This window comes from Panulirus ornatus, chromosome 2, assembly GCF_036320965.1.
Source record: "Panulirus ornatus isolate Po-2019 chromosome 2, ASM3632096v1, whole genome shotgun sequence".
Taxonomy (NCBI): domain Eukaryota; kingdom Metazoa; phylum Arthropoda; class Malacostraca; order Decapoda; family Palinuridae; genus Panulirus; species Panulirus ornatus.
This window is the reverse complement of record NC_092225.1, coordinates 22960299-22985518: the sequence shown is the minus strand read 5'-3', so window position 1 is coordinate 22985518 and position 25220 is coordinate 22960299. Positions and strand designations below refer to the sequence as shown.

General features: G+C 38.7%; 1 protein-coding gene across 1 annotated transcript in view; it reads right to left on the bottom strand.

Moving 5' to 3' along the window:
* The window catches only part of LOC139754192 (arylsulfatase H-like), a 47413-nt gene continuing 22193 nt past the window's right edge, over positions 1 to 25220 (bottom strand). The window contains exons 6-12 of the mRNA XM_071671405.1: positions 25058 to 25216; positions 13758 to 13990; positions 8676 to 8851; positions 7337 to 7521; positions 5787 to 5895; positions 2212 to 2389; positions 1 to 1161 (exon numbers count right to left, since the gene is read on the bottom strand). Coding sequence (XP_071527506.1) covers positions 1023 to 1161; positions 2212 to 2389; positions 5787 to 5895; positions 7337 to 7521; positions 8676 to 8851; positions 13758 to 13990; positions 25058 to 25216 — 1179 coding nt within the window. The 3' untranslated portion in view covers positions 1 to 1022. The remainder of the gene's footprint in view (positions 1162 to 2211; positions 2390 to 5786; positions 5896 to 7336; positions 7522 to 8675; positions 8852 to 13757; positions 13991 to 25057; positions 25217 to 25220) is intronic.

Genomic DNA, 25220 nt, shown 5'->3' with positions numbered 1-25220 from the left:
TGAGCTTTTTACTTTTATAAGGATCAAATATACTACTTTCACAAAATAAATCTATTTTCTATTCTCTTCAAAAGACAATGGCACAAGTCCCATCAGAAGACTCTCCACAATAAGGAGTGGCATATGAGGCTTGATACTAGTCAACTAATGGCCTTGGCTTCTTTCAACATTTTTCACTGAGGACATGGCTTTATCATTTTACTTACTTATAATCACCCAAGGAACGATATCTCTAGAGGAGTCCTGGTGTAACCTAGGACCTTTCTAAAAGCTCCTGCAACTCAAGGCTGTACTATTCTAGTGGCAAGGAAATGTACTTTCCTTTGTAGTGAGAAGTTCTTTGATGAGACAGTACTCGCAATGATACAGCTATACCAAATATGAAATCACTCATGAAGTAAACTCAAGCAAGCAGAGGCTGGTTAAACCACATGATATGGTAATATCCAATTAAATACTGTATAGCATTTTCGAATGTTAATGAATAAAATGGATGAATTTTCTAAACTACATTTTCACTTCTTGAAACTGTAACTACTGCAAAGGTATATGAAATATACTGGTTGGCTTCAACTATTCACTGAAAGACTTGCAGAAAGATTTTGGGGTTTGTTCTTTCTTTTATTTCACGTTCATAATAGATAATCTCTGTAGGATGTGTACATTCCAAAAAATTCTTGATAAGGCAATACCAAGATTATATCTTTTTGCCATTTCTTGTTTTACCTATTCTACTTGTCTATCTTCTTAGGTTTCCTTGCTTCTGTCTTCATTCTTTGATATACTTCTTTAAACAACCCTTATTCCTTTCACAAATTCTAATTCTTATTGGTAAAATGCTGCATCTGCTTTCTTCATGCAAAAACCAAACTGGCATGACACACTGTCTGTCCATCAAATGTTTTGGGTGCTGCTGCCATTTCTTTGATATTTGAAGGTAAAGATATGATTAGCTAGCAAAAAGTCTACGTAAGATTCTGCTGTGAGTGGTAAAGATGTACATATATCTGACATGTATATTGTTACCACAATGATTTGAAAGGTTGAAGCCAAGGGGAAAGGATAGTGTTAGCAACATCTTTAAACTGTGAAGGTGGGTATGGTGTTCGAGCTTTCCACTCAGCCACAAACTGCTTCAGCATTCCTGTCACTTGAGCATACCTGCAAAACATACAATCTGTTATCCAGTAATAAGCAGGGCATTTCTTAATCTTAAAAGAGACAGATTTCAACAAATAAGTAAATTTTGATGCCTCGAAAGATCATAAATTAAAACTGCTGACAGGATGAAATGTATTTATCTTAAATGTTTTTTATTCAAATTTGTTTTTCAATTTCCACACTAGCAAGTTGGTGCCAAGAAGAGATGTTCACATCCACTCTCTAGATGTCATGTTTAAAGCAACAAAACCAGATCCCCATATCCACGAACAGACCTTTAAGTGATCTCCCCATACTGCTTCATGTGCCCTGATTCAGTCCACTGATAGCATACTACCCCTGAATACCACACGACTCCAATCCATGCCTTGTACACCTGGCACATTTAGGCCCTGAGCACCTTTGTCACTCAATCCTTCCATTTTCAATTCAGTTTCCCCCTTCTCCTTGTCTCCTATACATATACCCTCTTTGTCAACCTCTCCTTACTCATTCTCTGCATGTCTACTCTCTTCAAATGTTTATATTTCCCAGAATATATTTCCAATACTTCACAGCAAGTAGATACTTGATATAAATGCTGCAAACAGCAAGCAAAATCTAGGTCAAATGTACAAATGGCATATCAAAATGTGATGTGATATAAAAAAATACTGTACTGCAAATATAATGAAAGTTTAAATGAAATAATGAAAGCATAAACTCATCCCCAACAATTTGGTTAGATTTTTTCATTATGATGGTTTCAAATCTTATGAAAATGATTTACACTTCACTCAAATGCTACCTCACTTATGCAGACTGCTTGTGCAAAACCTCCTTTGGTAAATTAAGCCAAATTGCATCAGCTTTCAGTTATTCTGTCCTACCTCATCTCTACTGCATTTCTCTTCAATCAGCACTTCAGAAATTCAGCATACTATTTCTCAACACAAGATCTTTACACAGTGGATGATTTTGTAACACCATCCTATATGTGGTATTATTGTAAAGGAAAGCAACATTTTTAGAGTAATTCACCAAAAAGATACAAAAAATACTATTGCTTACTGAGATGTGTTGGATGGAATTGGATGGTCTTCATACGGATCCTCTTTCAGATTAAAAAGCAGAGGCAGGTGACCATAATCATCTACATCATAACATGAGCACAGAGTTGTCCTGTGACACTGCGTACTGCCTGGAAGCCACTTGTACCCAACCATATGCATTTTGTATATCAGGCCCTCTAAAAAGAATACATATCTTAAAATTAGAAATATACCATCAACTTTATCAAAATTTATAAGCAATACTATAAAAAAACATGTTGTTTGCTACAAGCTAAAAAAATTTGAGTTGCCTGTTAAATTTAGAATCATTATACTTGTTGCCTTTCTGCACCTAAAATAATAATTTCATTATTAGTCTTAAGATAAGAAGATTACTAGGAATTATGAAAGAAGTCAATACAAAAATACTACACCTTGAAAGTCAAGGTAGCAGGCTTTCACGTCTACCCACATCAGTCTGGAACTCACTTCCTTACACACTTTCACACATTCCCTCAACTCCTAGCAGAAGTGCTACCCCATTCCTTAGTTCTTGCCCTTACACTAACCCCTAACTTTACCCCTTAGACATTCCAAAACCATTCTTCCCTCTTACCATTGACCTTTGTTTTACTCAGCCAGAACAACCAGGTTCCTTTCCTCAAATATAAAACCTATTTATCCTTTCTTCTTCTGAACTATCCTTTAGACACTGAAATACAAAAAGAGGAGTGTTTCCAGCCACATGCTATCGACCCTCTTGATCGTGCTCTACAACACACAAGGCATATGAGGGTTGTATTCTTTCTCCCCTATCCCAAAGGATAAAAGTGTTTTGCTTTTAATTTCAGTGATGGCTCTATCTCCTCTATTTGTGTCTTCTTTGACCTCTAACCCTATGACTTATGTTCACCAATTAATTCACCAAACTTTCTTCCCTTTGCTGGGTGAGATTTACTTGTTTAGAGGGTTTAAAATTCATTTTTGCCTCCTGCTTTACTTTTGAACTTTTGTACTTTCTTTTTGCTGGTATATGTCTGTTGCATGTTCGCTATTCTTTTGTGGTCATGCATTAGCACACTCTTCTGGCATTTTGATACTCAAGAGGGTTTCCCATTGTGTCACAGACATCTTGTTGAGTGTGTATTCCCATTTCATCTGTTTACTATAAAATTTGATGATGCTTAATACATCTCCATGGTTGCATGTGTTTTACCACGTAGGTTTAGCATCCACATTAATTTTCATTTAAATCAGGCTGTGATCACAGTACAGTGTATTAGAGTATTAGAGATGATGTCAGTTGTTCAGGGTATTTTTTACCCTCAAAAACTTTTCCTTTTAAAACTGTAATATAACATAATGAGACACTTCTATACTTAAAATACCCTTGGAAAATATCTCATTATGCTTTCCCTAGCAGACAGATACCTGATGAATACAAAATGAATAATAACAATCTTCTTAAAAGTCAATATTTAATCACAGGCCTTAATGATGCTCATATAATATTTCAACACCAGATTTATATTCGGCATGAAAAATAGTCTTTATCCCGAGGATTTTTTACAAATTCATTTTCACTCAAAAAAAAACAGTAATTGCAAGTAACAGTTCTGAGTATTTTCTAGATAACAAAACAATCTCTTTTAAAACTGTAATATAACATAAAATGCTTCTTGAATCTCAGGGTATTCTCTGATCACCATTATGGCTTTCATAAAGCGATATCCACTGGTGATATTCTTTCTTATCTTATTAATGTCTGGTCATCAGCCCTGAAGGATTTTGGAGAGTCTTGTGTAGTTGCCCTTGACATATCCAAAGCTTCTGACAGGGTATGGCACTGGGGTGTCATCTCTAAGCTCCCCTCTTCTGGCTGGCTTCCCTTCCTCACTTTGGTCCTTCATATCTAGCTTCCTCTCTGGCCAATCTATCTCTGTGGTTGATGATGGATCAGACTCCCCACCTTTCTACATCAAAAGTGGTGTCCCTCAAGGTTTTGTCCACTTATCTACACATTTTCTCCTTTTTATCATTGATTTCCACTCTTCCTCAAATAACCAAGTGCACTCATACGCTGATGACTCAATACTGCGTTCATCCACATTCTACAATTCTGCTTCTTCTTCTTTCACTAGATCTATATCTCGTCTTGACACATTTTCCTCAATAAAATCAGACTTGGACAGGATATCTCAGTGGGGTAAACAAGACCTAGTTAAGTTTGTTGCCTCCAAGACCCAGTTTTTACCCATCTCTCTATTGAAAACTCACAATTCTTGTCTCTCTTTTGACAGTTCTGTAATTCCACCTCTTGACTCAATGAACATACTTGGTATTACTGTAACATCCACTCTATCTTGGAAACCCCAAATTACAGAAATAGTGAAGGCTACCTCTAAAAAACTAGGAGCCCTGTTTAGATGTCAAAATTTCTTTTCTTCAGAACAGTTGCTCTATTTGTACAAAGGACTGAATCATCCTTGTATGGAGTACTGGTCATACATTTGGGGTGGTTTTGGCTCCGCAACCTTGCTTGACAGAGTTGAGTTGAAAGCAGTCTGGGTTAAGAACTCTCCCAAGCTAACTTCCAAACTTGACCCTCTTGCCTTATGCTGCAGTTTTGGTTCACTTTCCCTCTTCTATAAATATCAGTTTGGTTTTTACTCCCAAGAGCTGGCAGCTAGTGTACCCCCACCACTAGCTAGACCATACAATACTTGGCAAGCTGCTTTGTCACGTGATAACTGTATGACTACTGGCAACTCAAGGGTGGGCCCTTTTGATAGTTGTTTCTTTCCTAACACCTTGAAGCTTTGGAGCTCTCTACCTTCTCATGTCTTTCCTAATAACTATGGTATTGCACATTCTAAAAAACAAGTTTTTAATTTCTCTAAAATTTGTAAATACTTTCCCTTGTCTTTTTCCCTTTCATACTCCTCTCTATATTTCAATTAAGTCTCCAAAGAAAAAAAAAAGGTCTTATCATGAAAAAAAGATTGAATGGTCTTGGTCATGCATCATATTTGCTGAATGAAAATTGGACTTAGTCATTTCATAACCTGAGACAAGCCTGCTTGACATGTTAAATTCAAAATCTCATTAATGATTAATGTAAATGCACCTTCAGGAAGTACAGCCTTGGATATATGACTAAGGTTGTCTTACCATGGAAAATTTTTACCTTTGACAGATCTGAAGGCGATAAAAATATTAGGATGTATGTGGATTCAGATGGTGCTAAAACACAGGTGAGAACTTCGAGCTTTTCTCTCACAAACTCTAAAACTCTCACATGTGTTTGCTTACCATCCAAATTCACATATATCCTATGATTGTTGCACTGAAAATTCATATACTGAGATGTGTTGCCTCAAGCAAATTTCAATATACACTGCCTCTAGCATGTTTGTACATCAGACAAGTCTTTAAGAGTATCACCTGACTGAATTAACTTGGTAAAGTCTAAAGAAATGCCCCCCAAGGATGTACTTGAACAAGTCTGAAGATGTGTTACCTTAGATACATCTGAAGGTACATTACTTTAGTAAAGTTAGAGAGTTTATCACTGTATGTTTGAGAATAAGTTACCTTGAACAAGTCTAACAGCATGTATGGCTTGATCACAGTGGTGTAAGAGGGAACGTGAGGGTGGATGTACTCCGCTGATCAACAAGTCTGCAATGCTTACACCATCCAGCTCCAGAAAAAGAGCAAAAAATATGGATTATTTCAAGTGATGGACAGCTTTCCCTATGCATGTTTTATCAAAAAAGGTATTTGATAATAAAAAAATAACATGAGAACATATGGACATTAGTCTAAATTGTAACATATATGTTGGAAATACCATTAACATTTGGTCATAATGCATAAAACTAAATTTTCATACATAAAAAAGAGGTTGACAAAATAATCAAAAAAGTAGTACTGAGGTAGTAGAGACAAGTGAAACTGTTTAAGTGCTTGTTTCTGCTAACTAACAGTCACCATAGGCTTAGGTGTGTGTGTGTGTGTCCAAAGGAGTAGACATGTTACATACATATAATGTGAAGAGATGGGGCAACATAAGCATAAACTCTCACTGCATAACACACAAAATAGTAATGAAATGTAAATCTCAAAGCCAGAATAGAAATCAAATATAAATAAAAAGCCCAAATAAAGTCTCACAGTAATCATGATATTCTAAAACTGCTCTTTTTTAATCAAACTGCAATTTCTTGCTTCTCAAGATGCTATGTGATTATGTTTCTGGCTTGATGCACAAAGACATTCCAATATGGTGTTTATATGGTGTAATATGGTCCAATATGGTGTAACTTACAGGTGTAACATTTTTGAGGAGGGAATAACATTTCTGAGGAGGGAATGACATTTCTGAGGAGGGAATTATTGCTGTTGGGGACATACAGTATCTGTAAGTGGTTGCTTCATGAGATTGAAAATAGGGTAAGAAGCATCAGCACATGTCTAGCATGTGTGTAGGACTCTTGCTTTAAGTGTACAAGGTATGTGTATAGAAAAAACTTTGGACCTAAGTTATTGATAGTTTAAAACTAATTAAGAGGATATGAAGGAGAACATACCATCACAAGCGCTTTAGTTAATGTGCTATTATCATAATATGTATTGCCTCTAATCCTAAATTCTTGTCAGAGATATGGAAGTTATTACCTTTAGGCATATGCTAACCTTGAACTAAGAGGCAAGGAAGAGAACGTTTGCTTGGAACTTATCTTGTAAGATAGCAACATAACCTTTCATCCTAAACTTATCCTAATGGCAGATGAAAATATGTCTGATACTAGATTCAACCCAGAAGATGAAGTACACCTGCTCAGGAACTTAGCATCACTAGTTTCTGTGAGGTAAGCGAAGAGAGCAGCTTCAGACCCAGACATATCTTGTGAGGTCTGGGGTAGTTCCTTTGGTTCTAGATTTACATGGTGAAGTACATGACAATATACTTTTAGTTCTACATTTATTCTGAGAGGCAGGGAGTAAGTATCTCTCTCTGTTCTTGAACTTGACTTGTGGGATAAATGATAGTGCCTACAGTCCTGGATCTACCATGTAAGACCTATGATCTTAGACTTACCCTGATAGACAATGGGTGGTACATCTAGTCCTGGACTTACCTTCTGAGGGCAGTGAGGTAAGAGGTCATGGAAAGGTGGGAGGCCAGTCAACTGGAGAATGGTGGGCATCATATCTAAGAGGGATGTAGGGGTGTCCAAAGTGATGCCAGCAGGGAGATGACCTGACCAACGATAGATCCCTGGTACACGGATGCCTCCCTCAGCAGCACCCATTCCTTTACCTCCTAAAATGTGGTAAAGGAGGGAAATTCTTTTTTCATGAATAACACAATGATTGCTAACACATCTATATACCTGATGCCTGTTACCAACTGGAACTACCTCAAGGGGGTGGCCATGGCAATGTCTCTGTAACTAGTGAATTCCAGTGCCACTTCTTAGCCTTTAGTGCCTCAACCTTTACAAGCCACTAGCTGAAGGCAACTCTAGTGCAGTGTTTGCATAGGCTCCTACCTAATGTTCCCACCAACTACTTCAACCTAATGTTCTAACCTAAATGTGCCTACCTACAACTTCTATCTTTTGCTTCTAGCCTTTTGCCAAAAGGCAGGAAAATCTAGAGTTACAAAGAATTAGCAGAGTGAGTTGAGTGTTGTCAAGTGGTATGTATGACAGGGAGACAGTATTTTTGTGGACAAAATGCCAGTAGTCCACGTGTGGGTGAGACAGAAAGAAAGGACAGCTTCCTGGGTCAGAGGAATGCAACTTAACAACCACTGAAGTGATGGTTCCTTACGCAACTGTCACAAACCCTCCCAATACCCAGGCGGGTAGTATTGGTAATATAACTCCCTGATCACTGGCTAACTACCAAATGCTACCTACCAACAACTTAAGAAGAATGGTATTCTCATTATTCAAATACTAGATGATCATGCTGAGAATTCTGTCACACAAATAATAAAAACCTTTAATCATAAAACATATGAACTATTCATATTTCCATAGAATAATCATCTTTGTCAAAGCAAACTTTGAAACAAACTTTAAACTTTATTGAATGGATATGAAAAATTACTAAGATCTCAAAAATTACATTTTTAATTTCTAATGCTTCTTGCATGCAATAATTTTGAGATATGGTCCCTCTCGAAGTATTTCAGGATCGTCCACACAAGCACATGACAAAGAAGTTCCCAATTTGGCCAGAAGTTCTATATGAATATACCTGATGAGTGTCTCCGAAATACTCTAAAATCATTCTGAAAGGTAATAATCATAGTATTTCAGTAGTTTACTTTGGTTTTTCCACAAAAAATAATCCTTTTAAGTTGCATGCTTGAGATTCACTGTCATTCCAATGTGTTATTCCCAAACACTACTTATGACATCCCCATGTATTTATTCTCCCGTTATATCTAACAAAAACTAAGCTTACCTTTAAAGCCTCCATTGTAACCACCAACATGCAGGCCTTCTTCGTCTAAAGCTTCAAGTTCACCACCATGATCTGACAGGAAGTAAACAATAGTGTTTTCATCCAGACCATGTTCTGTGAGTGCAGCAAGAATGTTTCCTACCCCAGCATCCATTTCTTCGACATTGTCACCATATCTACAATCAAAAGTTTATACTTAATCTTAATTTTTATTATCATTACTGTTATTATACTTGACTGCTGTCTCCGATGTCAGCAAAGTAGTACCAGGAAACAGACAAAGAAAGAACCATCCACTCATATACACAAATATATACATACATGCACATACACTTACATATACACACACACACACACACACATATATATATATATATATATATATATATATATATATATATATATATATATATATATATATATATATATATATATATATATTTTTTTTTTTTTTGTCGCTGTCTCCTGCATTTGCGAGGTAGCGCAAGGAAACAGACGAAAGAAATGGCCCAACCCACCCCCATACACATATACATACGTCCACACACGCAAATATACATACCTACACAGCTTTCCATGGTTTACCCCAGACGCTTCACATGCCCTGATTCAATCCACTGACAGCACGTCAACCCCGGTATACCACATCGATCCAATTCACTCTATTCCTTGCCCTCCTTTCACCCTCCTGCATGTTCAGGCCCCGATCACACAAAATCTTTTTCACTCCATCTTTCCACCTCCAATTTGGTCTCCCACTTCTCCTCGTTCCCTCCACCTCCGACACATATATCCTCTTGGTCAATCTTTCCTCACTCATTCTCTCCATGTGCCCAAACCATTTCAAAACACCCTCTTCTGCTCTCTCAACCACGCTCTTTTTATTTCCACACATCTCTCTTACCCTTACGTTACTTACTCGATCAAACCACCTCACACCACACATTGTCCTCAAACATCTCATTTCCAGCACATCCATCCTCCTGCACACAACTCTATCCATAGCCCATGCCTTGCAACCATACAACATTGTTGGAACCACTATTCCTTCAAACACCCATTTTTGCTTTCCGAGATAATGTTCTCGACTTCCACACATTCTTTAACGCTCCCAAAGTTTTTGCCCCCTCCCCCACCCTATGATTCACTTCCGCTTCCATGGTCCCATCCACTGCCAAATCCACTCCCAGATATCTAAAACACTTCACTTCCTCCAGTTTTTCTCCATTCAAACTTACCTCCCAATTGACTTGACCCTCAACCCTACTGTACCTAATAACCTTGCTCTTATTCACATTTACTCTGAACTTTCTTCTTTCACACACTTTACCAAACTCAGTCACCAGCTTCTGCAGTTTCTCACACGAATCAGCCACCAGCGCTGTATCATCAGCAAACAACAACTGACTCACTTCCCAAGCTCTCTCATCCACAACAGACTGCATACTTGCTGCTCTTTCCAAAACCCTTGCATTCACCTCCCTAACAACCCCATCCATAAACAAATTAAACAACCATGGAGACATCACACACCCCTGCCGCAAACCTACATTCACTGAGAACCAATCACTTTCCTCTCTTCCTACACGTACACATGCCTTACATCCTCGGTAAAAACTTTTCACTGCTTCTAACAACTTGCCTCCCACACCATATATTCTTAATACCTTCCACAGAGCATCTCTATCAACTCTGTCATATGCCTTCTCCAGATCCATAAATGCTACATACAAATCCATTTGTTTTTCTAAGTATTTCTCACATACATTCTTCAAAGCAAACACCTGATCCATACATCCTCTACCACTTCTGAAACCACACTGCTCTTCCCTAATCTGATGCTCTGTACATGCCTTCACCCTCTCAATCAATACCCTCCCATATAATTTCCCAGGAATACTCAATAAACTTATACCTCTGTAATTTGAGCACTCACCTTTGTCCCCTTTGCCTCTGTACAATGGCACTATGCAAGCATTCCGCCAGTCCTCAGGCACCTCATCATGAATCATACATACATTAAATAACCTTACCAACCAGTCAACAATACAGTTACCCCCTTTTTTAGTAAATTCCACTGCAATGCCATCCAAACCCGCTGCCTTGCCGGCTTTCATCTTCCGCAAAGCTTTTACTACCTCTTCTCTGTTTACCAAATCATCCTCCCTAACCCTCTCACTTTGCAAACCACCTCGACCAAAACTCTCTATATCTGCCACTCTATCATCAAACGCATTCAACAAACCTTCAAAAACTCACTCCATCTCCTTCTCACATCACCACTACTTGTTATCACCTCCCCATTAGCCCCCTTCACTGAAGTTCCCATTTGTTCCCTTGTCTTACGCACTTTATTTATCTCCTTCGAAAACATCTTTTTATTCTCCCTAAAATTTAATGATGCTCTCTCACCCTAACTCTCATTTGCCCTCATTTTCACCTCTTGCACCTTTCTCTTGACCTCCTGCCTCTTTCTTTTATACATTTCCCACTCATTTGCATTATTTCCCTCCAAACATCGTCCAAATGCCTCTCTCTTCTCTTTCACTAATAATCTTACTTCTTCATCCCACCATTCACTACCCTTTCTAATCTGCCCACCTCCCACGCTTCTCATGCCACAAGCATCTTTTGCGCAAGCCATCACTGCTTCCCTAAATACATCCCATTCCTCCCCCACTCCCCTTACCTCCTTTGTTCTCACCCTTTTCCATTCTGTACTCAGTCTCTCCTGGTACTTCCTCACACAAGTCTCTTTCCCAAGATCACTTACTCTCACCACTCTCTTCACCCCAACATTCTCTCTTCTTTTCTGAAAACCTCTACAAATCTTCATCTTCGCCTCCACAAGATAATGATCAGACATCCCTCCAGTTGCACCTCTCAGCACATTAACATCCAAAAGTCTCTCTTTCGCATGCCTATCAATTAACACGTAATCCAATAACGCTCTCTGACCATCTCTCCTACTTACATACGTATTCTTTGTATATCTCTCTTTTTAAACCAGCTATTCCCAATCACCAGTCCTTTTTCAGCACATAAATCTACAAGCTCTTCACCATTACCATTTACAACACTGAACACCCCATGTATACCAATTATTCCCTCAACTGCCACATTACTCACCTTTGCATTCAAATCACCCATCACTATAACCCAGTCTTGTGCATCAAAACCACTAACACACTCATTCAGCTGCTCCCAAAACACTTGCCTCTCATGATCTTTCCTTTCATGCCCAGGTGCATATGCACCAATAATCACCCATCTCTCTCCATCAACTTTCAGTTTTACCGATATCACTCTAGAGTTTACTTTCTTACACTCTATCACATACTCCCACCATTCCTGTTTCAGGAGTAGTGCTATTCCTTCCCTTGCTCTTGTCCTCTCAATAACCCCTGACTTTACTCCCAAGACATTCCCAAACCACTCTTCCCCTTTACCCTTGAGCTTCGTTTCACTCAAGAGCCAAAACATCCAAAACATACTACTTATCTCTCCTTTTTTCTCATCTTGGTTACATCCACACACATTTAGACATGCCAATCTGAGCCTTCGAGGAGGATGAGCACTCCCCGCGTGACTCCTTCTTCTGTTTCCCCTTTTAGAAAGTTAAAATACAAGGAGGGGAGGGTTTCTAGCCCCCCGCTCCCGTCCCCTTTAGTTGCCTTCTATGACACGTGAGGAACGCTTGGGAAGTATTCTTTCTCCCCTATATATCTATATACATATATACACTATCCCTGGGGATAGGGGAGAAAGAATACTTCCCACGCATTCCCTGCGTGTCGTAGAAGGCGACTAAAAGGGGAGGGAGTGGGTGGCTGAAAATCATCCCCTCTCGTTTTTTTTAATTTTCCAAAAGAGGGAACAGAGAAGGGGGCCAGGTGAGGATATTCCCTCAAAGGCCCAGTCCTCTGTTCTTAACGCTACCTTGTTAATGCGGGAAATGGCAAATAGTATGAAAGAAAGAAAAAGAAAGATATATACATATCAACAGATACATATATACAGACATAAAATATATACACAAATACATATTCATACTTACTTGCCTTCATCTATTCCCAGCACCACCCTGCCCCACAGGAAACAGCATTGTAATCCCTGTGTCAGCAAGGTAGCACCAGGAAAACAGAGACTAAAATCAGTTGGAATAAAAGCTTATCAAATGGAAGCAACTAAACTTATCAGTATCTGATAAGTTTCACAGATAGTTTCTGAATAATGCAAAAACTGAAAACCTCTGAAAGAAGAAAAAAACAAATCAGAACCAGGGAACAAAGTAGAAGGTTGGGTAGGGATAGGAGGGTTAGAAAGTTCCAATATCCAATCAGACAAGGTGACAACTTAATCCTTATGCTACAGCAGTCCTAATATCCATAGGACATTCTAAAACACTCTAGAAAACATATCTCCATGAGTTTGTTACTGTAGTTTACAAGATCATAATTTTCTAAATTAAATGATACATAACTCAACTGGGTGAAACATTAATTACATCTCCCTTGCGCCATTTAACTTCTGCTGTTCTACTGCCACATGTATGAGGTACTCCACTAATATTGTCAGGTATAAGTAGCTAAGTGAATGCTGTTTTTTGGGATGTTTCTGTCATAGACAAATATGATTTCTAAGGGCTTTCATAAATAACATCAAATATCTTGAAAGAGTGTCAAAGCTTTCAAAACTGTCTTTAATGTATGTTCATAGATCAAGTGCAGGCCTCCTTAACATCTTTACATATACTGACCAGAGAATTAGAAAAAAAAAAAAAAATCAGGCTGTAGCAGCTGGTAGCAACATATAGGATGCCACTCCAAGAATTAGTGGCTGCACATTTCACCTTGAGGTAGAGGCAGGCAATAAAAAATTTTGAACATATAAGCACCAGCTGTAACAAACTGAAAAAAATGCCGGTTCATATATGAACTAAACACAACAATCTTAAATATGGGCCAAGCTAGTAAGCCACTATCACTGAACAGGTGGTCAATGAGCACTAGGCCTTTACCTTATCTTATATTTACATATATAAAGGTTATATTGTAAATACCAGTTTATGCATCATCTTACCTTCCATGTTTGCTGCGTCCAGCCATGTCTGGTGCTGTAAACATAGGTGTATGGACGTGAGCAAAGGAGTGGTAAAGGAAGAAAGGGTGCTGGTCTTGGGAATGGTTGGCGATGAACTTGATAGAGAAGTCAACTAGGCGCTGAGAAAGGCCCTCCAACACCAATGGCTGCTCCACTACTTTATCATCATGCATCAGTATACCATTCAAGTGTCTATTCATCCAACGTGACACCTGAATCAACCATAAAAAATTTCAGTGTATAATCTTTATAATGGAATGAACTTCATACCAAAGTCACTGGGACACAGTTTACTGAATAGTTTCTAAAATTCAATTTTCTTATATGTCAAGATTTAATGCAAACTTTGACACACTTTTAAAAAGGATGAAATCTATCAAATTTGGGTGTCTTCACTCATAAATCCCAGTTTATGTGACATAAAAACCGAATTCCTCTTCATTACAATGGTAATCTGTTACACTTGTGGATATGAAATATCACCTGCATGGATCATTTAGTCATTCACTGTTGATTGTTGACAGCAACACCAAAATGAATGCATGTTTACTGCAAGTTGTAGCTATTGCACATCCCTCTTAAATTTCATGACTAAGGTATTATCAATATGAAAAATGGTGAAAGTATTAAGAACCAGTAACATAAAACTGATGCCAGACAATGTGCCAATTGTTTTTGAGTATAAGGGTCAGCAGCCATACGAATATTGGAGGAGAGTGCAAGATATTCACTACCTGCTGGACCAACTTCAACCTCTAGTGGTCCATATTACCATCTGCTTCACATGCACTGGTTCACTCCACTGACTGTATACCACATCACTCTAATTCATTCTATCCGATGCATGCCTTATAGGCTCCTGCATGTTCAGGCCCTGAGCACTCAAATCCTGATTCACTTCATCTTTCCATCTCCAATTCAATTTCCCCCTTCTCCATGTCTCCTCCCCTTCTGACACACACACACACACACACACACACACACATATATATATATATATATATATATATATATATATATATATATATATATATATATATATATATATATATATATATATATATTTACCTTGCTGAGGCGGGAAATGGCCAACAGTATGAAAGAAAAAAATATATATATATATATATATATATATATATATATATATATATATATATATATATATATATATCTTTTCTTTCTTTCAAACTATTCGCCATTTCCCGCATTAGCGAGGTAGCGTTAAGAACAGAGGACTGGGCCTTTGAGGGAATACCCTCACCTGGCCCAATTCTCTGTTCCTTCTTTTGAAAAAAAAAAAAAAAAAAAAAAAAAAAAAAAAAAAAAAAAAAACGAGAGGGGAGGATTTCCAGCCCCCCGCTCCCTCCCCTTTTAGTCGCCTTCTACGACACGCAGGGAATACGTGGGAAGTATTCTTAATCCCCTATCCCCAGGGATAATATATATATATATATATATATATATATATATATATATATATATATATATATATATATATATATATTCTGGGAGCCTTGAAGAATGTGTGGAAGTCGAGAACATTATCTCGGAAAGCAAAAATGGGTATGTTTGAAGGAATAGTGGTTCCAACAATGTTGTATGGTTGCGAGGCGTGGACTATGGATAGAGTTGTGCACAGGAGGATGGATGTGCTGGAAATGAGATGTTTGAGGACAATGTGTGGTGTGAGGTGGTTTGATCGAGTAAGTAACGTAAGGGTAAGAGAGATATGTGGAAATAAAAAGAGCGTGGTTGAGAGAGCAGAAGAGGGTGTTTTGAAATGGTTTGGTCACATGGAGAGAATGAGTGAGGAAAGATTGACCAAGAGGATATATGTGTCGGAGGTGGAGGGAACGAGGAGAAGAGGGAGACCAAATTGGAGGTGGAAAGATGGAGTGAAAAAGATTTTGTGTGATCGGGGCCTGAACATGCAGGAGGGTGAAAGGAGGGCAAGGAATAGAGTGAATTGGAGCGATGTGGTATACCGGGGTTGACGTGCTGTCAGTGGATTGAATCAAGGCATGTGAAGCGTCTAGGGTAAACCATGGAAAGCTGTGTAGGTATGTATATTTGCGTGTGTGGACGTATGTATATACATGTGTATGGGGGTGGGTTGGGCCACTTCTTTCGTCTGTTTCCTTGCGCTACCTCGCAAACGCGGGAGACAGCGACAAAGCAAAAAAAAAAAAAAATATATATATATATATATATATATATATATATATATATATATATATATATATATATATATATATATATATATATTCTTTCTTTCTTTCATACTATTCGCCATTTCCCGCATTAGCGAGGTAGCGCTAAGAACAGAGGACTGGGCCTTTGAGGAATATCCTCACCTGGCCCCCTTCTCTGTTCCTTCTTTTGGAGAAATGAAAAAAAAACGAGAGGGGAGGATTTCCAGCCCCCCGCTCCCTGCCCTTTTAGTCGCCTTCTACGACACGCAGGGAATACAGGGGAAGTATTCTTTCTCCCCTATCCCCAGGGATATATATATATATATATATATATATATATATATATATATATATATATATATATATATATATATATATATCTGTTTCCCATTTTAGAAAGTTAAAAAAATAGGAGGGGAGGATTTCTGGCCCCCCGCTCCCGTCCCCTCTAGTCGCCTTCTACGACACACGAGGAATGCGTGGGAAGTATTCTTTCACCCCTATCCCCAGGGATAATATATATATATATATATATATATATATATATATATATATATATATATATATATATATATATATATATACATACATATATGTGTTATTATATGCTCCTCTTTATGCTTATATCAAATCTTTGACTTGACTCTGTTTGGACATTTAGGGGTCAAAAGGTTATTGAGATATATCATTTCAACCATAACTTGGTTAGGATAACGTTGTCGTCCTACATTCACAACATGATAGCAGTTACAATTATGTGACCTCATTTTTAGCCTCCTGCAGAGGTCAAAGGTTACCATGTTGTCTCAGCCACCGTAGATGACACTCTCATGGTAACGACCACAACATATACTTGATCGTGAGGAGTCACAAAGGTGATTTGATACGCATTACTGTACATGGAGGCAGATATGATTAATGCTCTCTGACTATTTGGAGGCAGATATAATGAATGTACTGTGAATAGTTGGAGGCAGATATAACTAGTGCACTGTGAATATTTGGAGGCAGATATAATGAATGCACTGTGGCTATTTGGAGGCAGATATAATGAATGTACTGTGCATATTTGGAGGCAGATATGATGAATGTACTGTGAATATTTGGAGGCAGATATAATGTATGTACTGTGAATATTTGGAAGCAGATATAAAGAATGTACTGTGAATATTTGGAGGCAGATATAAAGAATGTACTGTGAATATTTGGAGGCAGATATAATGTATGTACTGTGAATATTTGGAAGCAGATATAAAGAATGTACTGTGAATATTTGGAGGCAGATATAAAGAATGTACTGTGAATATTCGGCGGCAGATATAATGAACGCACCGTGTATATTTGGAGGCAGATATAATGAATGCACTGTGAATATTTGGAGGCAGATATAATGAAAGCACTGTGAATATTTGGAGGCAGATATAATGAATGCTCTGTGAATAGTTGGAGGCAGATATAGTGAATGCTCTGTGAATAGTTGGAGGCAGATATAGTGAATGCAGTGCGAATATTTGGAGGCAGATATAATGAATGCATTGTGAATATTTGGGATATAATGAAAGCACTGTAACTATTTGGAAGCAGATGTAATGAACGTACTGAATATTTGGAGGCAGATATAATGAATGCACTTTGAATATTTGAAGGCAGATATAATGAAATCATTGTGAATATCTGAAGGCAGATAATGAATTGTGAATATTTGGAGGCAGATAAAATGAATGCTCTGTGAATATTTGGAGGCAGATATAATGAACGCACTGAATATTTGGAGGCAGATATAATGAACGCACTGTGAATATTTGGAGGCAGATATAATGAATGCACTGCGAATATTTGGAGGCATATATAATGCACTGTGAATATTTGGAGGCAGATTTAATGAATGCACTGTGAATATTTGGAGGTAGATATAATGAACGCACTGTGAATATTTGGAGGCAGATACGTTGAAGGCATTGTGAATATTTTGAGGCAAATATAATGAATCTACTTTCAATATTTGGAGGCAGATATAATAAATGCTCTGTCAATATTTAGAGGCAGATATAATGAATGTAGTCAACATTTGGAGGCAGATATAATGAATGCACTGTCAATATTTGGAGGCAGATACAATGAATGCACTCAATATCTAGAGGCAGATATAATGAATGCACTGTCAATATTTGGAGGCATATATAATGAATGCACTGTCAATATTGGGAGGCAGATATAATGAATGCAATATTGGGAGGCAGATATAATGAATGCACTGTCAATATTGGGAGGCAGATATAATGAATGCACTGTCAATATTTGGAGGCAGATATAATGAACGCATTGTTTGTATTTAGAGGCAGGTATAATGAATGCAATGAATATTTGAAGGCAGATGTAATGCACTGTGAATATTTGAAGGCAGATATAATGAGTGCACTATGAATAATTGGAGGCAGATATATTGAATGCATTGTGAATATCTGGAGGCAGATACAATGAATGCATTGTGAATATTTGGAGGCAGTATAACGAATGCATTGTGAATATTTAGAGGCAGATATAGTAAGTGCATTGAGAATATTTGGAGGCAGATATAATGTATGTATTGTGAAATGGATGAAGGCAGCAGGTAAGGATGTGTACATGTGTATATATGTTTATGTCTGTGCATGTATATGTATGTATACGTTGAAATGTATAGGTATGAATATGAGCGTGTGTGGGCGTCTATGGATATCCATGTGTCTGGATGGGTTGGGCTATTCTTTCTTCTGTATCCTTGCGCTACCTCGCTAACGCGGGCGACAGCGACTAAGTATAAAAAATATATATATATATATATATATATATATATATATATATATATATATATATATATATATATACACACATACGCACATATACACACACACACATATACATATATATACATATGAAAAATGTAATAAATGATTTAGAAAACTGAAACTTCTAGCTTGAAATAAAATGAAAAAATGAATGTCACATAATGGTTCAACCTCTGGCTATGGAAAAGGAAAATGTATAATTTATTTACACAAACGTCAATAGTAGTTCTCATCAATTTAACCACTGTATCAATAAGCTTCAATGTCTAAGCTACATTTTTTCCAATTTCACTATTTTCTTGTCAAAGCACCATGTATGAAAACTATCACTCCAGTAACACAACTATAAACATTTACTTCCCCTTTAAAAAAGTTCTGGGGAAGTCTGTCTCGATACACTGCGGGACACTCTACCACCTGGGAGATGTATAAAAGAAAGAGACAGGAGGTGAAGAGAAAGGTGCAAGAGGTGAAAAAGAGGGCAAATGAGAGTTGGGGTGAGAGAGTATCATTAAATTTTAGGGAGAATAAAAAGATGTTCTGGAAGGAGGTAAATAAAGTGCGTAAGACAAGGGAGCAAATGGGAACTTCAGTGAAGGGCGCAAATGGGGAGGTGATAACAAGTAGTGGTGATGTGAGGAGATGGAGTGAGTATTTTGAAGGTTTGTTGAATGTGTTTGATGGTAGAGTGGCAGATATAGGGTGTTTTGGTCGAGGTGCTGTGCAAAGTAAGAGGGTTAGGGAAAATGATTTGGTAAACAGAGAAGAGGTAGTAAAAGCTTTGCGGAAGATGAAAGCCGGCAAGGCAGCAGGTTTGGATGGTATTGCAGTGGAATTTATTAAAAAAGGGGGTGACTGTATTATTGACTGGTTGGTAAGGTTATTTAATGTATGTATGATTCATGGTGAGGTGCCTGAGGACTGGCGGAATGCTTGCATAGTGCCATTGTACAAAGGCAAAGGGGATAAGAGTGAGTGCTCAAATTACAGAGGTATAAGTTTGTTGAGTATTCCTGGGAAATTATATGGGAGGGTATTGATTGAGAGGGTGAAGGCATGTACAGAGCATCAGATTGGGGAAGAGCACTGTGGTTTCAGAAGTGGTAGAGGATGTGTGGATCAGGTGTTTGCTTTGAAGAATGTATGTGAGAAATACTTAGAAAAGCAAATGGATTTGTATGTAGCATTTATGGATCTGGAGAAGGCATATGATAGAGCTGATAAAGATGCTCTGTGGAAGGTACTAAGAATATATGGTGTGGGAGGCAAGTTGTTAGAAGCAGTGAAAAGTTTTTATCGAGGATGTAAGGCATGTGTACGTGCAGGAAGAGAGGAAAGTGATTGGTTCTCAGTGAATGTAAGTTTGCGGCAGGGGTGTGTGATGTCTCCATGGTTGTTTAATTTGTTTATGGATGGGGTTGTTAGGGAGGTGAACGCAAGAGTTTTGGAAAGAGGGGCAAGTATGAAGTCTGTTGGGGATGAGAGAGCTCGGGAAGTGAGTCAGTTGTTGTTCGCTGATGATACAGCGCTGGTGGCTGATTCATGCGAGAAACTGCAGAAGCTGGTGACTGAGTTTGGTAAAGTGTGTGAAAGAAGAAAGTTAAGAGTAAATGTGAACAAGAGCAAGGTTATTAGGTACAGTAGGGTTGAGGGTCAAGTCAATTGGGAGGTAAGTTTGAATGGAGAAAAACAGGAGGAAGTAAAGTGTTTTAGATATCTGGGAGTGGATCTGGCAGCGGATGGAACCATGGAAGCGGAAGTGGATCATAGGGTGGGGGAGGGGGCGAAAATCCTGGGAGCCTTGAAGAATGTGTGGAAGTCGAGAACATTATCTCGGAAGGCAAAAATGGGTATATTTGAAGGAATAGTGGTTCCAACAATGTTGTATGGTTGCGAGGCGTGGGCTATGGATAGAGTTGTGCGCAGGAGGATGGATGTGCTGGAAATGAGATGTTTGAGGACAATGTGTGGTGTGAGGTGGTTTGATCGAGTAAGTAACGTAAGGGTAAGAGAGATGTGTGGAAATAAAGAGTTTTGGGAGCATCTGAGTGAGTGTATTAGCAGCTTTGATGCATGAGACCGGGTTATAACGATAGGTGATTTGAATGCAAAGGTGAGTAATGTGGCAGTTGAAGGTATAACTGGTGTACATAGGGTGTTCAGTGTTGTACATGGTAATGGTGAAGAGCTTGTAGATTTGTGTGCTGAAAAAGGACTGGTGATTGGAAATATCTGGCTTAAAAAGAGAGATATAAATAAGTGTACATATATAAGTAGGAGAGATGGCCAGAGAGCATTATCGAATTACATGTTAATTGATGGGCGCATGAAAGAGAGACTTTTGGATGTTAATGTGCTGTGAGGGGCAACTGGAGGGATGTCTGATCTTTATCTTGTGGAGGCGAAGGTGAAGATCTGTAGAGGTTTTCAGAAAAGAAGAGAGAATGTTGGGGTGAAGAGAGTGGTGAGAGTGAGCTTGGAAAGGAGTTTTGTGTGAGGAAGTACCAGGAGAGATTGAGTACAGAATGGGAAAGGTGAGAGCAAATGATGTAAGGTAAGTGGGGGAGGAATGGGATGTATTTAGGGAGGCAGATTTGGCTTGCGCAAAAGATGCCAGTGGCATGAGAAAGGTGGGAGGTGGGCAGATTACAAAGGATAGAGTGGTGGGATGAAAAAGTAAGATTGTTTGTGAAAGAGAAGTGAGAGGCATTTGGATGATTTTTGCAGGGAAATAGTGCAAATGACTGGGAGATGTATAGAAGAAAGAGGCAAGAGGTCAAGAGAAAGGTGCAAGGGGTGAAAAAGAGGGAAAATGAAAGTTGGGGTGAGAGAGTATCATTAAATTTTAGGGAGAATAAAAAAATGTTTTGGAAGGAGGCAAACAAAGTGCGTAAAACAAGAGAACAAATTGGAACATCAGTGAAGGGGGCTAATAGGGAGGTAATAACAAGTAGTGGTGAAGTGAAAAGGAGATGGAGAGAGTATTTTGAAAGTTTGTTGAATGTGTTTGATGATGTAGTGGCAGATATAGAGTGTTTTGGTCGAGGTGGTGTGCAAAGTGAGAGGGTCAGAGAGAATGGTTCGGTTAACAGAGAGGAGGTAGTGAAAGCTTTGCAGAAGATGAAAGCCAGCAAGGTGGCAGGTTTGCATGGTATTGCAGAGGAATTTATTAAAAAAAGGTGGTGACTGTGTTGTTGACTGATTGGTGAGGATATTCAATGTATGTATGGTTCATGGTGAAGTGCCTGAGGATTGGCAGAATGCATGCATAGTGCCAGTGTACAAAGGCAAAGGGGATAAAGGCAAGTGTTCAAATTACAGAGGAATAAGTTTGTTGAGTATTCCTGGGAAGTTATATGGGAGGGTATTGATTGAGGGGGTCAAGGCATGTACAGAGCATCAGAGTGGGGAAGAGCAGTGTGGTATCAGAAGTGGTAGAGGATGTGTGGATCAGGTGTTTGCTTTGAAGAATGTATGTGAGAAATACTTAGAAAAACAAATGAATTTGTATATAGCATTTATGGATCTGAAGAAGGCAAATGATAGAGTTGATAGAGATGCTCTGTGGAAGGTATTAAGAGTATATGGTGTGGGAGGAAAGTTGCTAGAAGCAGTGAAAAGTTTTTATTGAGGATGTAAGGCATGTGTACGAATAGGGAGAGAGGAAAGTGATTGGTTCCCAGTGAATGTTGGTCTGTGACAGGGGTGTGTGATGTCTCCTTGGTTGTTTAATTTGTTTAAGGATGGGGTTGTTTGGGAGGTGAATGCCAGAGTTTTGGAGAGAGGGGCAAGTGCACAGTCTGCCGTGGATGAGAGGGCTTGGGAAGTGAGTCAGTTGTTCGCTGATGATACAGCGCTGGTGGCTGATTCAGGTGAGAAACTGCAAAAGCTAGTAACTGAGTTTGGTAGTGTATGAAAGAAGAAAGCGGAGAGTGAATGTGAATAAGTAAGAGCAAGGTCATTAGGTTCAGTAGCGTTGAGGGACAAGTCAGTTGGGAGGTAAGTTTGAATGGAGAAAAACTGGAGGAAGTGAAGTGTTTTAGATATCTGGGAGTGGATTTAGCAGTGGATGGAACCATGGAAGCAGAAGTGAGTCACAGGGTGGGGGAGGGGGCAGTTCTGGGAGCATTGAAAAATGTGTGGAAGGTAAGAACGTTATCTCGGAGAGCAAAAATGGGTATGTTTGAAGGAATAGTGGTTCTAACAACGTTATATGGTTGCAAGACATAAGCTATAGATAGGGTTGTGCAGAGGAGGGTGGATGTGTTGGAAATGAGAAGTATGAAAACAATATGTGGTGTGAGGTGGTTTGATCGAGTAAGTAATGTAAGGGTAAGATAGATGTGTGGTAATAAAAAGAGTGTGGTTGAGAGAGTAGAAGAGGGTGTATTGAAATGGTCTGGTCACATGGAGAGAATAAGTGAGGAAAGATTGACAAAGAGGATATATGTGTCAGAGGTGGGGGGAACGAGAAGTGGGAGACCAAATTGGAGGTGGAAGGATGGAGTGAAAAAGGTTTTGAGTGATCAGGGCCTGGACATACAGGAGGGTGAAAGGCGCGCAAGGAATAGAGTGAATTGGAACAATGTGGTATACCAGGTCGATGTGCTGTCAATGGATTGAACCAGGGCTCTCTCAACCACACTCTTTTTATTACCACACATCTCTCTTACCCTTTCATTACTTAGTCGATCATACCACCTCTTTGTCAACCTCGTATTCATTCTTTCCATATGTCCATACCATGTCAACACACCCTTTTCAGCTCTCTCAACCATACTCTTCTCATTACCATAACTCTCAACCACATAGTGCCTAAAACATAATTTCTAACATTTCATTCTCCATCATACAATTCCATCTTTGGCCCACGCCTTGCATCTATACAACACCATAAGAACTACTATACCTTTATTCATGCTCATTTTTGCCCTCCCAGGTACAAATTCCTCAAGGTTCTGGATCTTCTCCCCCTTACCCACTCTGTGTCTCACTCAAATTCCCATGCCTCCAATTGTGGCCATGTCCAACCCCAGCTATACTTCACATCCTCAAGAGGGTAAGACTTGTGTGCATGAGGATAGAGAGTAGGGTGAGTGGTTCCAGGTGATGGTAAGTCTGTAGCAGGGGAGTGTTATGTCACCAAGGCTGTTCAATCTGTTTATAGATGGGGTAGTTTGGGAAAAGAATGTGAGGGTTTTGGGGAAACATTAGGTCTGCAGTCTAGCAAGGGTGAAGGTATGTGGGAAGTAAATCAGTTATTGTTTGCTGATGACAGTGCTGGCGGCAAATTTCAGTAAGAAATCCCATAAAGGGGTTTATGAATTTGGGAGTTTATGCAAGGAGAAAGTTTAGAGTAAATATGAATAAAAGCAGGATAATTAGGTTTAATACTGAAGAGAGACAGGTTAGTTAGGAGTGTGAATTTGAATGTACAAATCTCACTCATTTCCTACTTATAAATATCAAAGCACTACAATGCAACCCTGTAATATCATAAATATATCAGTTATAATCACATCTTTTACTTATCAAAGAATCCTAACATAACGAATGCCATGAAATTTGTACCCACTGCAATCATAATTCTCAGAAGCAGCTATTCCATTTCTATAGCAGTCTCATTCACCCCAAAGGGGAGCACAGCTCACATATCTGAGGTGGTTCATCTTCCTACTCTAAATTAGCCATAGTGGAATCAAAATACTCCTGACCTATTAACTCTCCCACAATTACCATCTTTAATCATCCCTTTCCATCCTCCATGATGTTGCTGCCCTCTCTTTTCTACAAGAAATGTTTAGCCACTGCTTTTTGTGTGCGTCCTTGCCACAGCAGCATGTAACTAGCTGCTGTTTCCCACAGGTTCTGTATGAGGAGCCACATGAGGGCTGACCATTATGATATCTCCCTCCTTTCTTTACTAGCAAAGCCATGAAACTCTTTCTTCTTTCATCTTCCCCCTTACCATATCCTTTCTACCTTTCACGAGTCAGATCAACAAATACCTGAGGAGACACGTAAATGAAAACAAATTTTCAGAGTTAAGAAAACTGAGTAATCCACAAAAATTTACAAGGTAGCTGTTGGAAAATAACCATGATGTATAAATTCTTTCTAGTAAGGAAAAAAATATTATGTCCTAGTTGGGTATATTAATGACAAAGTAGAATGAATAAGAAACAACTTAACTGTAGTATGCTTCTGCTTACACTGATTTTCATGTACTGAATAACAATCTTAATTTCTAAGAACATACCTGCCACCACTTTTGAGTATGAAAACGGTAGTGTGTATGCAGAAACCAGCTGGAGATTAGTGCTAGTGTTACTAGCATCATACAGACAGAGATGACACTTCGTCGACACTTGAGCCACCACAGTGTCAGTGCACTCACCAACCACAGTGAAACCAACACCTAA